Source organism: Oryctolagus cuniculus, chromosome 4 (genome assembly GCF_051225735.1).
Source record: "Oryctolagus cuniculus isolate XC-2025 breed Fujian yellow rabbit chromosome 4, ASM5122573v1, whole genome shotgun sequence".
NCBI lineage: Eukaryota > Metazoa > Chordata > Mammalia > Lagomorpha > Leporidae > Oryctolagus > Oryctolagus cuniculus.
In genome coordinates this window covers 9,471,092-9,489,444 of record NC_142870.1, presented here as the reverse complement: position 1 = coordinate 9,489,444, position 18,353 = coordinate 9,471,092, and the positions used below count along the sequence as shown (strand labels likewise).

Genomic DNA, 18,353 nt, shown 5'->3' with positions numbered 1-18,353 from the left:
CTTTCCAACCATGTCCTCATCCCATGGCTATACCTGTTTGCTGTTATAGGTGATGAAACAGGATCAGCCCATTTGTATACCTGGCATTTGAGACAAACCAAAGGCATCCATCAAGGGCACTGAATGCCAACCTCACTTGCACTTTGTGAGTCAAGGGCCATAGACTCATGGACCAGCTAAACTGCTGATACACAAACAGTGGCTTCATCATCAAGATTATGCTGTGTGGTTAAGCACAAGAAAACACTATCAGACCATCTAAAAATACTTACAAGTCTCTAACATATTGTATGTTTCCCTATGTGTATTATATTGTGCTTCTGTGTCTTGAGCAATTTGTCTAACTGGTGGGAGTTCGAATGTAAAGACACACACATACACATATATACATATATACACATGTGTATGTGTGTGTGTATATATATATATATTTATTTATTTATATTTCCAGATACAACCCTACCAAGTATCTTCTGATATTAGCCCCAGTAATTTCAAGAATACTTGAGCAATGGGGTATAACAAAGTCCACTAGCACAAACTAAAAGAAAAGAAAGAGGAGAAGAAATGTTATAATAGTATCACACCAGCAGCTTGTATAAAGATTGTTATTTGCTAATAAAAAAAAAAGCACTTTTATACACTAAATCACCCCAGTCTTGAATTGCTCATTTTTTTTTTTTAATTTTCAAATGTTGCTCCCTTACTCCTCAGCAGGATTCGTCGGAAGGGCCTGTTCTTGGACAAAATAAAGTCAATAAGTCCGTCATTTTCAACTGTGCCATCCTTTTCACAGGTCCACGTTGAAATGAAATCAATTATGGGAAGAAATAGCACCATTTTATCATTAATGAATGAATTTAGCATTGTTTTCCGTATTTCTACCACTTAAAATGGAAGAAATAGAGCAGACGTGGCACAGAGAAAGCTCAGATAGTCCAAGCTAATGGTGGAAATACTTAAGTATCATCCATATACAGCTAATATAAACCAAAGTGGTTTATTACCACTCTTCGGTGATTTATGACTCACATTATGCCTTTATTTTGAAATGATCGCATGAAATATTAATGTGTGGTGAAAGAACACGCAAGGAGCAGGGATCATGGCTTATCAGACTTGAGCTGGGTGATTTACTCCTCAGTCTCCACTGAGCTCCAATCCCAGCATCCTATTTGTTCTCTTATTGGAATCAGCCCCTCCTCTTCAAAGTTTTCAAGGTAAGGCAGGCCTACTTTTGTTCCTAGATTATAGGTTGCACACCGTTAATTTTTAAAGGGATGGAGTAGTTTATAACAAATGTGAATAATTTATAGCAAATGTTCTCAGCATTGATTAGTGTTCTTGCGAACAGAATGTCTTCTTGATATGCATCATTTCTCTAATGCCTTATGAAAAGTCAGAAAACCTGTTACTCTTCTGCTTAATGGGTAAATCAACTTTAATTTTGATCATATATACTATGAGCAATAAGTCCCCATGTTTCCACTTGTTTGGAATCTGCCAGGCATTAACACTGAACATGAGCTCAAAGCAATCTAAAGAGAAGTTAACCATAGGACAGGATTGCTCTCCCCTGGAATTTATAGTCCATCTGGTTTCTCCAAACTTTGGAGTCACGGTTTCTGCCTTCTCTTACTCTGCTTCATTTGAAGTCATTCCACACCTCACTTTGCAAAGCTCCAACCCAAGGACTTATTTAAATAAAAGACTTCACAATTTTACTGTGGTATTAATTGATGGGATTCATCTTAATCTGATCACTCTGTCTGATGTGTGAACAACGGATCATATTTTTGAATCATCAGAATTCACCAATGTTTGATTTCTAGTGTAATGAATTTGCCAACCATGAGTTAACCTACAGTTAAATATTTATAAATGTCAATGAAAATAATAAATAAATAAATAAAGTTATACCTGGCATTATACTTCTATGTGTATGATGTACACTGCCAATCTTTACATATATTAACTCACTTTATCCTCTTATTAGCCTGTAAAATAAGGATCATACTAATGCCTAGGACACAAAGAAGGAACGGATGCTCAGAGTTGGTTAGCAACTCACCTCAGTAACACCACCAGAAGATGCAGGGCCAGAATGACAAACTGAGATAGCACGGCATGATAAACTATGCACTTACCGCCATGTGATGATTCCTGTTATCCTTTGCTCAGAAACACTGAGTATCAAGTCCTTTGCACAGAAATAGAAAAATACACAGTTCTGACTGACACTTCGAGCTTTAAGAGTAGAACATTCAACTTGATAAAGGACTAGAGTTAGGAATTAACGTGTCCTTGAATAGCAGTTCTTACCCAGATGGTGAACTGCCTACCTCTGCTCCCTGGAATGGCCCCTGAAAGCAAATTTTCACCACCACCACCACCTCCCAAATCCTGGGACAATACAGCATGGCAACCAGCACTGGGTCAAGGGGAACTTGGATATGAATCAGAGCTCAACCACTTCCTACCTGGGTGATCGTGGGACGGCTGCTGACCCTCCTGGAGCCAACATGCTCATTCCCAAACAGAGATGATGCTACTCGGCAGTGGGATTGGTAAGGGTTAGAGGCACTGGTCACCAGGAGCCTGGTACAGGCAGGTGTTCACAAGGACGGCTTGTGTTCTCTCATCGCCGTCCTGTCAACAAGCCTGGCCTCAGAAGGAGTCGCTGCCTGAGTGCGGGGAACTCAGCCCTCCATAATGATAACCCTTGCGATTCTTCATGAGCTGCCTCCCTCCTGCAGTGTCGCCCAAACTTATGTTGGAACTCACCGAGTCAAGTTCACATGCATGCCTGTCTTCCAACAGCCCTTGAGAAAATTCAGCAAGAATGCAGGGGAGCATACAGTGGCGCCACACAAGCAAGCCCACTAAGGAGAAATGCTTTCAGGAAGATGCCTCACTCTGACCGGTGAGGCTCAGACGCTAGGGTCCCTCACCTGCTAAGGATGATACATTCCTGGTAGGATAGAGCCCTGTCTGGGCCAGCAGACTGGAAAGCAGGTAGGGTCGAGGACTTTGGAAAAACAACACAGAAGGAAACAGAGAGAAATGAAGAAGGAAGAGAAAGGGAGGGAAAAAAATTCTTCCATAGAGAAGGGAAATCAATAGTAGACATTTCTGCCGGGAACATTTGTGGCAGAAATAGACAGAAACTGAGCCAGAGTCATTTACTGCTGTGTGCATCCAGTTATAGGAAAGAGCGCAAACACCGAAGAGCCCGTCCACAGACACGGAATTCACCCACAGTGGAGAAGAATCCCGCGAACGTGAAGCAATGCTGTCTCAGTCTTCACTCTTTTCTGAATGAAATAGCACACAAATTGCCTCCTAAGAGCTGGTTGGGTCTGTCGCTTGCTTACCGTGGAGCAAGGAGAAGGGTCTAAATGCCCCCCTGCCTCCCCAGAGGGGAACAGAAGCGTGGCCCTCTGTCCACTGAAGGCATCATTCACAGAGATGATTTAGCCATCACCTCCACCTCTGCAGATGTATTTTTGGGTGAGAGCAATTCCCAAAGCACTGCCTACTTCGTCTCTGAATCTGTATCATGAGGATCCACGCCCTCCTGTGTCGCAAGAACTGTGGCCCCCTGGGTGCTTAACCTTTTGTCATCTCCATCTCTCATCTTCATTTCCTAATTTTACTCCTCCCTTACAGCAGCTCAGCATACAGGATCTATGACTTCAGGCCAGCTCCCTGCAGCTCTGCTGTCAATGACGCAGTTGCTTGGCTGTGAACCGAGCAAGTGTCGCAGGAACCAGATCCATGTGCATGCTTGTTAGTGCACGCTTGGTATTGCGAATTCCCAAAAGTCAAGACTGTCTCTTTCTAGGGACTTTCACATCAGTCAAGAGAAAACTCTTCTGAAACGCAGTGGTTCCTGTGTTCTTGCCAGTGCCAACCCCCCAGAAATGTTTCACATTTGCTGGTTCTAGGGTTGTCAACCAACAGTGGTCAAGAAGCCCAGTAGTTCACAGATTACCCATGCACATGAAAAGGCAGGAGATGGCAAACATACACAGTCTACTTGGGCTTATCAAAACTATTTTTAGACTCTTGCTTTTTTGGTTATTAAAAATAGAAAGTGATTTTTGTAAATGGGAGTTACAAGTTCTGGTTTCCACTAAAATTTTCTTATCTAGGTAGAAATCTGGGGGGGGGGAGATATTTACACCAAAACTCAAATAATTCTCCTTTCTGGAATAGTAGAAAACAAGACCCAAAACCAACAAAGAAATGTCACGTTCATTCTCAAGTCACAGGTATTCCCTTGAGAGGTAATTCTGTCTTAACTTCCCCTGAACTTTCCTTATAAAGGAACTAAGACTCTTCTTGCTGGATCCCCGTTCACTCAGCAAGTGTTATTGGAAAGACTATTAGGCTCCAAACCCTGCACACTGAGACTGAGAGTGCCCTTGAACTACTCAAATTTACAAACCTCCAGGGAAAGAGGACAGTTTTAAATGATTTGCAGTCTATTTCTCTTTTGTATATTCTTGTATATGTGGTGCATTTCATAAACTGAAAAATGTAGAGAAAATGTATAAGGTTCAAAGATAGAGTGAAGAAGGAGGAGGAGAATAAGAGGAAAGAAGAACTACTGCAGCAGTGAGAATTTAGGAGAGCAGAAGTCCCTAGGTCTTCAGGAGCTACACTAATACATGATCAACCAATGTGAATAAGCAGCAGACATTCGGAATGGTGTGCACCTGCTTCTTCTAGGTGACTCACAGCATTTCAGCAACAGTCTTTTCAAAAGAACAGGTCTCACATTGTATCCGACCTCCAGAAGTGATGTTTATGGTGGGAACCTCAGACGCACTAGAAAACCCATGGTGGAGATAGTTTCTGCAAAACAGAGATGATGCCTTTATAAGTAAGCAAATACTTTCCCCAAATATACATTCAATGCCTCAGTCTACCTCCTGCTGAAACCACATCACCACCACCTAAGCTTGAGCACGTGGAAAAATGTAGCACTCACTTCCAAAAATTGCCCTCGAATAGAGGCAATAATTTTAAAAAATTAAAGCACCAGGAAGGCAAAAGATGCCATTAAATAATAAATCTGGAACTAATATTTTCAAAAGCATAGGAATCTGATTAAAAAAAAATCAGCCAAAGCACCTTTAGTAGACAGCTCTTCAGGTTTTAGAAAGATAAAGTCAATATCACTGACATCCAACACCGCTATTGGAGGAGTTGTGTCTATGGCTTGACAATGCCCTTACTTGGACAATAGCCATAACAAAAGGCATTGCTTCTTTCTGTCCTGTGACCTGGACAGCCCTGAGACAAACTCCATGCACAGGATTCCATCATATGAAATTTTCACGAAATTTTTGAAGATCCCTTATAAGCATGGATTTCAAAATATTTTCCATCCAAAGGAATTTCAATCCCATTTTCTACAAACTTTTAGAAGTACCTTCCTGTATGCTGATTATTTTTTGTTCTCCCTGGTTACTTTGTGTCTCTGTAAATTCTTCATAACACTCTTTTCTCGCTACTGTTCAATTAGCTTTCACATGAGTGAAGAGTACCTATGCACTAAGATTGCCACTTTACCAAGTATCATCATCGAGATCACAACCAGCTGCTTTAAAGTAATTGGCATCATAATGTGCAGAAAAAATACTTTTCTAATGGTTGCCTGGAAGATTTATATCCCTAAAATGTAATTAAAAAGTAGATTTAGAAATAGGCTCAGCAACCGAAAAGATGAAATATTAATGTGGAGTGTAATTAATAAATTATACATCTCTTGATTACTAATGGCTTATTGACTGTAAAAGCATAACATTATGGAATATTAGGGCAAACAAAGGCTTTTGGGGAATATTGTTCAGCTTCAAGGGTGAAGCTGCCGCTTTTGAATCTTCAGGAGAAATCCTGATTTTACAGAGAAAAGAGAAATCTGCCTAACTGTTCCCATTATCAATCTTCATTCACTCTGTATGTTACAAAGTTTGTCATTCTTTACCAATTAGAAACTGCAAATCATTTTTGATTGCGCCATGATCATTTCTATTATACATTCCATAGGATTCCTAATTGAAGTGAAGTATCCAATTAAAAGTATACTTGATCTCTTGTACAAAAATAAAATTGTTAATGCCATTGCCATTGACGCTGGTGGAAATAGCTGAAACAGTAATCACACAGCAATGCAAGCCACAGAGTAAGATAAAACTACGAACAGAAAGAGTGGGCTTTCCAGTGGCTTCACTAGATGTGTGTAAGCTCCAATAACCCTCGCTCTTTAGAAAAACGCTCAAGACATTCATCAGAATCCTAGAATGTGAAAGCTCTACGGTATCTTGGAGGTCATCTAACCCACCCATTTCTTTTGGTGTACACGATTGGGAACTTTCTTATCTAAAGAAGTAGTGTGCTATCAGGAGAATTTAAAGGTAGCCAAGGACAAAATGCAAGTGATAACTCAGCCTCTTCTCACACCGCAAATCCAAAATCCTCCCCTTTGTTTCGCGCAATAACTGAGAAACTACGAAGATCAGATTTGCTCAGGATTGTAACCCATGGGTCTTCTGAATTTCACATATTTTTCTAAGAAATTTCATGAAAGTGTTCACAGAAGCAAGTGAGGTCCAAATCAAGAGAAACAAATTTCGAATAGCCACTTCTTCAGGATAGCTTCCAGACCCACCTCCCTCTACCCCTTTGTCTTCAATAATTTTATTTGTTGTGTCAAAGCATCTTCCGGTACAGAAGAATTAGCAGAGCAAGATATGCCCATGCACCTGCCAATTCAGTCTCCTTTCTTCTAAACTTACACATCTTACACTATCTCTCACACACCTCCCCCACCCCTTAAAATAGAACAACTCAACTTTGAAGTTAGCACTTAGAGCAATGAAAGAACTTCAGCAAGAAAAACATCTGAGCAACTTTGTTCAAGAGTTTTTCCTTGTGAAATTACCCAGAGAGAACTTGGTGAGGTCAGGAAAAAGAATCTGATGCCTAGGGAAGAGTACTTCCTGGGTCAGAGGTCAGTGAGGAGGAAGGCTTTCCTACCATTCTCCAGAAAACCTGTGGGCAGCTAGACTTGGCTCTCCTATCAGCTGCAGAGTTTCTTCTTTACCAAGGCAGCCTCTACCTGCACACTTCCTTCCCAGCATGCATTACAATTATCTCTACTCGGTGTCCATCTAATCATCTACTGCACGTATTGTTCTGTATTTGTTCTATACTTTTATCTAGCTACTTATCTGTGCAATGCTGTACTCTTTGGGGTAAAGAATAAGTAAGCTCCATGACAACAAGTGCTTCTCTATTTCTTTTAACACCAGTCTAATCACCACCCAAGAAGAGTGCACGTTCTGAAAAGCCTGTTGAGACACAAAGGCATCCACAAGGGCAGAAAGTTCCAGAATCAGCTTCAAGTCTGCACTAGCCCAGCTTGACCTTGGTCTGACAAGCACTGTGGCTCTGTGTCAGTAGTGGAATCCCTACCATTTCCCCTGTGCAGCCAAGAAGTGAGAAAGGAAGTGGAGGTCATACCTCACTAGACCGTGGCCGTCATCAATAAGGAAGACTGTGAGGACAAGAATGGGGACAGCACGCTCCAGAGAAAGCCTTCACCCTAAAGCCAATGTGGATCTTGTTGCAAAACGTCTCACCCAAGAGGAAAACCAAAGTGATTTCTAGAAGGAAGCAGATGATCTTTCTCCAGTGACAGTGGGGGAAGGACAGCTAAACTATAGCTCTGAATAAGAAACAGAATAAAAAGGAGACAATTAATAGGCAGGCAAGGCTTTTCCAAAGGTGCCAGGAATTCAGCCATCTTATACATGATAACCTTAATTTCACCTGAAAAATTTTCACACAAATTTAGTTCACAAATCATAAATTCTAGTTTATAGAAGTCTTCTTACCTTCTTATGACAGGTGCCATTTGTGTATGCTTCTGCATGTCACTATAAAATTTCTTGATTGGATTTTAAAAATTTCATCAGAAGCCCAAAGATGTCAAATTTACTGACTTTTTTTTTTTTTGTTAAAGACTAACATTTTCACAGAGTAGCATCGCCACCCTCCTTGAATGGAGTAGCTTCTCTGTTCTTTCTACTTTCTCTAAACTGTCACTTTGTCCCTTCTCTTCTCTCATCATCATTTCAGTAGCTAGCTGACTGGTACAAAAGCATCCGTAAAGGGTACGGTCAAATTAAAACAAGAACTCAGTCTCCAAACACAAACTTGCTAGCTCAGCTTTAATAGAAATTCTATCATTGGGGGTTAATTTTTCAATGATAAAAAGTAACGTAATCTTATGAGTATAAAGTAAATAGATCTTTGTAAAAGTTAAGAGTGGAAATAAGAGAGAGAGGAAGAAGAAGGGTGGGAGCTTGGCTGTGAGGGAGGGTAGGGTAGGAAGAATCATTATGTTTCTAAATCTGTATATATATATGAAATGCATGAAATTTGTATAACTTAAATAAAAAATTTTTTGAAAAGCTATTACTATAAAAACAGTGTCACCAATAAACTCTAATGACAATATATGTCATCAAGCAAACAATGATAATTATCACCAACAAAACTACCTGCTTAACAAAGAAAATTTTAAAACTGTCCAGTAGCATGGAATCCTCACGAGCTTTCTTATTTCCTAGATGAGGCCGTTATAGATGTCCAGGGCTGGTGTGGATCCGCAGTCACTTGTTACAGTGAACACGTTACCTGAGCAGTTTTCACTGTGGTGCCATCACAAGGGTCCTCCATAAAAGTTCATAGAGAATGGAATTCTAAATCTGTTAAAGACACTTTGAAATCCTTGCATTAATTTTTGTAACACACCTCTTCTGTAAAATTGTTGAAGATTTCTTATGCTTTATTTTATAAAACTACTCATTGTGGCAGAAGTCCACCTAATTAATATCTTGGCAACGCCACCATTGCATTGATGGGCATATATGACCCATACAGCAACAAAACTAATTTTTGTTACTTTCTCTGTATTTTTGCTTCCCAAGGCTACAGTTGTGGTGCTTAGTTAAATCCTTCATCAGAACAATCTGCTTAAAATTACAAGTATAAAGCAAAGTACATAGGAAAGCATTTGTTTTCATTTTAAATTTCAAAAAAGATTCACATCTACAGTAAGTAAATTACACCTCCTTATACCCACAGGGTCTGAAGGGAAGCATGAAAAGACTGGGTCTGTTAGAGCATCAGTTTCTAACATTTCTACCAGCACAGCATTGCATAGTCACAGAAACCTAAAATTCGATGTAATGAGTGCACATTCCGAGACAACAACCAGAGGTTGGCTGTTTATTCTGGACACAAATCTCAAATACTTTTGGCCGGGAGCATCTGAAGGTACCAAACCCTTCACAGGACAGAAATGGGTGGCATCTCCTCAAATATGCTGTGGTTCTCTGGTCTGACTCACCCTTCCAGTGTTTGTTAGTAACGTGCACACTCTGGACCTTAATTATGTCCATCCACAATCCTTTATAACAGTGGCAAGATCCAAAATTTTCTAGAAACTGAAACGTTTGTGCTGACTCATGTGTGGGCACAGCCTGTCCTGAAGTGACATCTGCTATTAATAGGCCTTATCCCACCAAGAGGTCTAAGGATACATTTGATCAAAGAAATATGAACAATTTTGATTATCGCATGATGCTGCAAACCTTGAATGTGTAATCTGGGTGCCATATGACCTTCCCAACTCCGAAAACTGCCAAATGCCAACACTTGTCAGGTCACAGATTCAAGAGGTGGATTGTGGCTTGTGTGCTTTTACTGCGTCATGTTGTCACCCACGAATGGTGGCATCGAGATGTGACCGTGTTGTTCCTCCAGTGTCACAAGTCCCACCCATCCCCAATTCTACCTCAGCATCAATCACTTGACAAGTCTGGTGCAGAACCATTCTCCCCAAAGATTGAGGGCTTTCAGAAATCCCCAGAGACAGACTCATCAAGCCCCTGGACCACAGAAGTGGGAAATGAAATCTGATTCCTGCTGCTGTAACTATGCATCTAAGACATTCTGGAATCTCTCAAGAACATGTGACACTGATAGCCCCCAAATGTCTCCAATTTCCAATGAATAAGCTTCTGTGACTTGGTTTTGAACAGAAATTATTTCCCAATAACTTAAGCACCAAAATTGCAGCCTACACTGTTTTCTATGCTTATTCTAAATAAGCTTGAAATATTTGAACTTTTAAGTAATTTATGTCTTTATGATAAACAACACTGATAAGTAGAGATGTCGTTAGATTTTCAGCCCCTGTAGATCCATGCATGCCACCAAACACCAGCAACTTAGTGTTCAAGCTGACTTTTATTTGAAATAAGCAGGTTTTGCTATGACTTTATAACCCAGTCTTATTTTGCTTCTTTCTGTGAGCATTCATACAAAATAAGCATGCACCAACAACAAAGCCACGAATCTCAGGATGAGTAAGTCAAACATTTCGGGTAGCGTATTAACTCTTTGGAAGCTTCTCCAGGGCCATTTAGCATATTTAAATGGGAAGTTAGGAAATCAACATCAATTAATATGTTCTCTGTGCCCGCAGGGTACTTGGCACAGTCTGTAGGACTCCGTGGGAAGCAGTCATTAACTGTCCCCATCCTCAAAGGGCGTTTTCCAAACAGACAATAACACCAGGACGGTTCTGTTTCCAGACCGCAGAGAGCCAAGTACAAAACGCCGTCTTGGCAAGTTAAGATAGTGTGTTCTCTAACGGAGTCCCCACGTCATCTGGCTGAAACCTGTGTCTTTGAGGCGGTAGGGGAAAGAGGGTCCAGACAGAAAACTCAGGACAAGAAGTAGGAAAACAGGACAAGACAGAGAGAAGGTTCTGGATTCCTGTGCTAGTTGACATGGTGGGTCCTGGGGGCAGCTGGAGCAGTGGCCATGCATGGCCCTCGACAGTGTAATCTCAGAGATCGTGCTGTGCCGAACGTTGTCCTGGATTCTGGGGACACGGCGGGCACTAGCATACTGCTGGGCCTTGACCCCCTCACCGAGTTACCGTGACAGCTAAAAGAGCTAATTCCCTGTGTCATGCCCTTTGAGTCACATCTGCACATGGGCTGTATGGCACATTTTTATTTGTGTATTTACTCTTTTTTGCTGCTTGATTTTGTTTTTCATCAGAAAAAACATTTTACAGTAACTGCCCTTTCTTTTTAAGCTCAGTAGGTGGCTAAGTAAAGCATATTCTTCACTTCAGAAAACAGTTTCATGCAACCTTTTTTTTTTTTTAACCAAAAATCCCTAATACAAATAGTTTATGGAGGGAATGGCAATAAAAAGATACATGTATTTTGTTGCAAAGAAACTTTGAAAACCATGCATATTTTATCATAGTTACTACATACTTCCCACATATATTTTGAAGATTTTCTCATATACCTGGATCTCAACAATTGTACCAAAACAAACTTGGATTTCCACTTCCCAGGAACTTCCCAAAGTAGCCACTTAAATTTCAGGTCCTTCAGGCCTCCTGTTCTGCATTTGACCGAGGACATAACCTGCTGCTTCCTGTACCCTTTGACCTCCAGCTCCCCACCCATCCCCCACAACCCCAGTAACTATTATTTCATTCTCTATGTCTGTGCCTTTCAGCTCTTTGATTTCAGGCCATATTTTCCTTTCCGTGTCTGAATTAGTTCACCTGGCAAATGGCACCCCAAGTCTGTTCTTGGTGTGGCTATGTATACATATATATATATTTTTTTTTTCAATAAAGAATTTAAAGAGCCCACTTTGGAAAACAGGCACCAAAGCTGGCGCTTTCAGTACAGCGCCCTGAAGGAGATGAGGCAGGGCGAGGATGCGGGGAAGCAGAGAATCCAGGCAGCCAGGGAGTGGGCGGGGAGAGAGGGGTGAGCAAGGGCTGGGGATGCCCGTGGGGTGGCCAGCATCACACAGAGCGCAGGGCTGCCGGCTGCTCTAAACTGCGGGTCAGGCGGTGAGCCCTCCGGAACCTGCGCCCAGGCCTGACGTAAGCCAGGGTTCCTCTGCGCTCCAGACTAGGCGGCTTTCTCTCTGCACACCCTGGGACCTGCCCAAGGGGCGCCTGGAGGAAGGCACCAGGCACGCGTTTCCGAACGGTCACTCAGGGTGGCTGATTCTGTGTGCCCCGAGGCTCGGGGCGCTGTCTCAGGTGCCATTACTGCGTCAGGGCGCTGCCTGTGGCATTTCCTGCCCATTTGCACAACTTAGAGAGGCGGGGGAGAGGGGAGCCAGATTCTCCAGGAGACCCCGACTCCACCGATAAAATCCACCTGATCAGGGCCCTCTAGCGGAGAGGCTGTGGCTGCCTCAGCCTCAGCGCAATGTGGGCCGGGTCCCTTTAAACTGCTAGCTCTGTCCCTGTTCCTTAAAAGCCTACAGGGAAGAGGGGAAGGCACAGCCCAGTGCCCCAGCTGGGGGTGGCAGCTGCGGATGCGGTACTTGCTGCACCCCCTGTATGCGCCTTCAGAGCCTGGGGGATCAGAACAGCCTCCCAGGGGTGCCAGGCAGGTGCGTGAGGCCCGAAGTTCAGTGCGGCCAGCAACAGGGGCGGGCGTCCACCAGGGCCGCCCAGGGGAGTGGCCCCTCCCACCTGCAGAGATTCAGCAGGGACTCCCTGGAGGAAGCCACCTGCAGCCAGCAGTGGAGTTCAGAGGCAGGGAGGGAGAAACTCCCCGTCACAAGGCAAGGAGACTGGAAACAGCCTGGACCCGCGGGGACGTTCAGGAATGTTCCAGAGTGACCAGCAGGGCTCATGGAGGCTCTGCTAAGACAGGAGGCAGCGGCGAGGCCGGCTCAGGCCAGAGGCCTGGGCACCAGAACGCCAGCGAGGGACTGGGCACCCTTTCAAAAAGGCCAGGTGAGGACCCCCGCGAACTGGGGCTGGGGTAGTGCCGGGAGACACGGCCCAGGGAACACCTGTGGGATGCGGTTCCCTATTGCCAGGAGGAGGCTAAGGAGCCGAGTGGGTGGCAAACAGCTCCAGGTAGCCACCACAGGAAACAGTAGGGCTAATAGGCTGTCCAGCGTGTTCCATGCTCAGAGCACACTCTCATCTGTCTGGCTGATGGGCACAGTGCACCCTGCCCACTGCTCTGAGCCGGGCCACGCCTTCCTCCTGGGAGGGAGCTGGGGACAGCTCTCTAGGCAAAAAAAGTTACCCTGAACCAGCGGGTCAGAGCGTCCACCTGGAAATGTGTTCCTGAAAACCCCGGGGGGAAACACAGACCCCATAGAATGCCAAAGCCCTGGTCCAGCTCATTAGAATGCAGTGCCCAGCACGCCGGCCTCCTGCCCACCAGGGCGCCCTCAGACCCCAGCCCGGCTCCATAGTGTCTGCCAGTGTCTTCCTCCAGGCGCCAGCCCCCTCCCACAGTCTCCAAGCTGAAGGCCCCCGTGACGCCCCTCTAAGAACGGTGTCCTGAGCTAAAGCCCAGACTCCACAGCTGTGCCCCCCACCTCTTTCCCTGAGGTTCCCACCTCCTCACTCTTACAACGCTAAGAAAACCAGAAAGGCTCCGATGACATAGCTCAGAGGTGTGGGACGCTACCTTCCGTGCCTTCCTGGACGTAGAGGAAGTGAGAGCAAAACTGAGGGCCGGCGCGGTGGCATGGCAGGTAAAGCCGCCACCTGCAGTGCCAGCATCCCATATGGGCACTGGGTGAAGTCCTGGCTGCTCTGCTTCCCATCCAGCTCTCTGCAGTGGAAGATGCTCTCCCAGGAAGATCCCACCTGCAAGGAAGACCCGGGAGAAGCTCCTGGCTCCGCCCAGCTCCGGCCATTGCGGCCAACTGGGGAGTGAACCAGGAATGGAAGACCTCTCTCTCCGCCTCTGCCTCCGCCTCTCTGTAACCTTGCCTTTCATATAAAAAAGAGCCAAATGGACACAAAACTATGGTTTTAGTTCTCTGCCATTTTTTAAAAGATTTATTTATTTATTGGAAAGTCAGAGTTACACAGAGAGAGAGGAGAGGCGGGGGGGTGGGGAGTCTTCCATTCACTGGTTCACTCCCTAGATGGCCACAATGGCCGGAGCTGTGCCAATGCGAAGCCAGGAGCCAGGAGCTTCTTCTGGCTCTCCCATGCGGTGCAGGGGCCCAAGGACTTGGGCCATCTTCTACTCCTTTCCCAGGCCATAGCAGAGAGCTGGATTGGAAGTGGAGCAGCCGGGTCTCGAACTAGCACCCATAGGGGATGCCAGCACTGCAGGCCAGGACATTAACCCACTGTGCCACAGCGCTGGCCCCAGTTCTCTGACCTTTTTAATACTTTTAATTTTTTATCAGTTTTTGACCAATTCAATATGGTTTGTAGATACAATTCTAAGAACATAATGATATTCCCTCTCTCCCTCCCTCCCTCCCCCTCCTCTCTCTCTTACACTCCTCTCTTCTCCCTTTCTTCCTTTTTTTTTTTTTTTGCAGTTTTTGAAACAACATATTTTAAGCTTACATTACAGTAAAAAGGTTTAATGCCTCTCTGGATAAGAAGTTTACCCCAAAAAAAGCAAAAAGACCCTAGTTAAATGGGACTATATATATATAATGACTACAAACAATAATTGAATGGAAAACTCACCATTTTACCCAAGTACAGTAAATAGTAATCACAGATCATTAAAAATATGGTGGTATAAAATTCTTAACCATTGGTTTGACAAAGGCATAAAACAAAGTTTCACAAAACTATATTTGGGGGCTAGTGCTGCGGCTTAGTAGGTTAAGCCTACGCCTGTGGCACCAGCATTCCATATGGGCTCTGGTTCGAGTCCCAGCCACTCCACTTCCAATCCAACTCTCTGCTATGGTCTGGGAAAGCAGTGGAAGAGGCCCAAGTGCATGGGCCCCTGCATCCACATGAGAGACCCCCAGAAAAGCTCCTGGCTCCTGACTTTGGATTGGCGCAGATCCGGCCATTGCGGCTATTTGGGGAGTGAACCAGTGGATGGAAGACCTCTCTCTCTGCCTCCCCCTCTCTCTGTCTATAACTCTGCCTCTCAAATAAATAAATAAATCTTTAAAAAAAAAAAAACTGTATTTGCTGCAATACTGGTACACAGAAGCTTTTACAAATCAGTATTCACGGGGCCGGCACTGTGGCTCATTTGGTTAATCATCCGCCTGCGGCACCAGCATCCCATATGGGCGCCGGTTCTAGTCCTGGCTGCCCCTCTTCCAGTCCAGCTTTCTGCTGTGGCCCGGGAGTACAGTGGAGGATGGCCCAAGTGCTTGGGCCCCTGCACCTGCATGGGAGACCAGGAAGAAGCAGCTGGCTCCTGGCTTCGGATCGGAGCAGCTCTGGCTGTTGCGGCCTTTTGGGGAGTAAACCAACAGAGGGAAGACCTTTCTCTCACTGTCTTTAATTCTAGCTGTCAAATAAATAAATAAAAAAAATTTTAAAAATCAGTATTCACTTGATTTACAAAGGTAATGGTATAAAGCCATGGGCTTCAGTATCCAAGGACCACAAGGCTCTCAGACTGGCAAGCTTCCTTTGCCATACCAGAGGTGGTTTTACTGCTGCAGGGGAAGAGGGTAATTTTTCTCCCTATAATCCATAAATGGGGAACCTGCATGATGCTCTGATCTCATGGGGTTTGTCTGAATTTTGGACAGTGCATCATAAGTACAGAAAATGTCCTAGTGACAGAAAGCTGAAAGGAAAGAAAACTGTCCCCAGTACTTATGACTCACGCCTCCATCTCCTGGGTAAATCAGGGGCCCTTGGATCAGCGCAGTAACCCCAGCTCCTAGTCAAGTACTCCCCCGATAACCTTGGCAAAGATCAGACAACCTCTCCCACCTCCGCTCTGCCTGGGTGCAGCAAGGGAGAGATGAGTTCCGTCTTCCTCTTGTGGGCTCAAACGTCACAGCCTGGGTGAGGCCATCAGAACTCTGAGGACAGGGAGTGCATCCAGCTGTCCGCTGGACGTGAGGGTCCAAGTCCTTGTACATTTCAGCTTACAGATTTACCTAGTGAGTGACAAGAGAGATCAAAGTATACAACAAAAGGGAAAAGTCCAAAATCCAAAATCAAGATTCAGAAATGCAGGGAAGAGAATGCCTTGAGTCTTTAGTGGATGTAAGCCTTGATGCTTTGCCTGTGGCTCACCCCCAGCTTTCTCTTTCCCTTACAGACCCTGACTTCCAAAGCCAGAGCGGGCCGAGGCTGGAGACACTCACAGAGCACCAAGCAGAAAGTCAGGGCAGACAGCATGAGAGCAGAGGCGAGCCCATGCTCAGCACCAGCGTCGCCAAGCTCACATGACCGGCAAGAGAAGAACCGTGGCATCGTTCACACTGGACTCCAGGGAGGACTCAGGGAACACCAGCTATGGGCCAGCAGCGTGCTGACCACTCCAAAGGTCTTCCCCCAACCTCTCCAGGCCACAGTAACTCCACAAGGCTTTGCAAACTCACACTCTCTAAGCCATTAGAAGTAATGACAACAGAAGTATGCAAAGTGACTCGGGGATGTAAGCTGTGGATTAGGCCTGTCTGCTCCTGGCTGTCACAGTGCCCATGTCTTATTAAGCACTCATTATGCACCAGACACTGTATGCATTATTGCTGGCATTCCTCCCCAGTTCCTGCATGTCACCAATTAGTATTATTCCCATTTTACAAAGAAAACAGACATTCAGAAAAGTAATTTGCTCAAGCAGACAGGGATGTAAAGCCAGAATTCAGCTTTTCCTGTACTCTACAGGATAAAGGGCCCACCATTTTAGCACAGAAGACGCAGTGTCGTGTTGAAGTAACCCATAGATTGTGAGCTGCATAGACACTGAAAATGTCCCAGGGAAGCTACCTCAGGCCTATAGAATGTCGATGGTATTCAGGCAATAATGGATCATCCTGGGTGAACTGGTTGACCTACATGAGTCACAGCATCCCCGAGTGTCTTGACCAGTGTTTGGTTTAGAGGTTGCCATGAGGTTGCCATGAGGTTCTGACCAAAGAGATGAAAGAAGCCTGTTCCAGATCTCTGAGAGATTTTCCTCCCTGACAAATGAGACATGAGGAGAGAAAGCCCTCTTGCATGGCTCCTCCTGCTAGCTGGAACACTATCATGTGGGGACAGGATCATTGGAACGGGGCAGCTGTTTTGTGTACATGAGTGTAAAGAAGGGAGCATTGCTCACACCCTAAGGAAATCAGAATGAAAAGGAAAAAAGTTTAGGAGCTTGATGTCATTGTTAAGCCATCAAGCCTACCCTAGGACCACCTATTTCCAGATTTTTTTGTAGCATTAATAACTGTTCAAGCAGCTTTAGTATCAATAAATACATTTCCTTTTACAATTAATGATAAAGTTATGGGGGTAAAATCAAATGACCAATTTTATGCATTTGGAAAATTAAATTTGAATGTGTTTGGTGAGTGACTGAGTTGCCAATTCTGAAAATGGCCCCAGGGTTCAAAGTCACCTAAAAGAACAATAAGAGATTTGAGGTTTTGAATGCAATCCTGGTTTTTTTCTTTCCCTCTGTAGGAAGGGAAAAATGTTTTCTCTACCTTGCTAGGTTCTGCAACACAGGCCTGTGAATAACAAAAGGCAGATCAGCAGAAGAGATGGCCTTGGATCGCATTTGCATGACACAGGGCACTTCCTAGGAAAGAAGTGAAAAACCACAAAGCAGCAGTAGACTTAGGGACTCATATACCATTTTAACAAAGGATGATAAATTTATGAAGTGACAAGATAAAGCAAAGGATTTGAGCCTCTACAGGCAGTGAATTATGGGAACGTGGCTAAGAAATACGTGGGGGAACCCAATAGTCCACAAAGATCATTTTTGTGAGGTTTCCTTGTGCAGACTCATGTTGGCACCGTCTTCCCTTCTGTCACGACAAGGATGTTCTCTTCTTGGTACCAGGAGGGTACCCTTCTCATGGGAACTCGATGCCCTGCTTCTACACAGAAAGGATGAGGACACAGGGCCCCTCCTACATCTGCTTTTTTAAAATTGTCTTCTGCTCAAAACAATTCATATAACAAAGTTGCCTATTTTGGGGTAGCCATGTTCTATCCCCTTCACTTCTAAATAAATAATATATGTTCATCTGTTTTGTATTTGAAATATAAATTATTTATATTTTTCATTTAAATATATTTAAATTAGAGATGTAAATATACTTAAAATATTTAATTTCATAGCAACATTGCTATTATTTTATCATAATGCTTATTGTGTTTTGCATCTAAACTTTTCAAATTGAGATATGATTATTATAACTTAACAACTTAGTGGTTAAGTTGCCAGTTGGGATGCCCCCCATCCCACATTAGAGGGCCTGGGTTCATTTCTTCCTACAGCTCCTGACTCCAGCTTCCT

The 18,353-nt window shown here is 44.2% G+C and overlaps 1 protein-coding gene across 1 annotated transcript; it reads left to right on the top strand.

The window, feature by feature from the left end:
• The first annotated feature begins 12,409 nt into the window (after positions 1–12,409).
• On the top strand, positions 12,410–18,040 carry LOC149126896 (uncharacterized). Its single transcript, XM_089330567.1, has 2 exons — positions 12,410–12,874; positions 16,152–18,040. Exons 1-2 carry the CDS (start codon positions 12,448–12,450, stop codon positions 16,280–16,282), a joined length of 558 nt encoding a protein of 185 aa, XP_089186693.1. The 5' UTR covers positions 12,410–12,447; the 3' UTR covers positions 16,283–18,040.
• The last annotated feature ends 313 nt before the right edge of the window (positions 18,041–18,353 follow it).

Bases quoted from the DNA above. Each gene is read 5' to 3' on its own strand.
- LOC149126896 (XM_089330567.1), top strand. From the start codon at position 12,448: ATGCGGTACTTGCTGCACCCCCTGTATGCGCCTTCAGAGCCTGGGGGA. The intron at 12,875-16,151 runs GTGAGGACCCCC...TTTCCCTTACAG, and splicing joins CACCCTTTCAAAAAGGCCAG to ACCCTGACTTCCAAAGCCAG.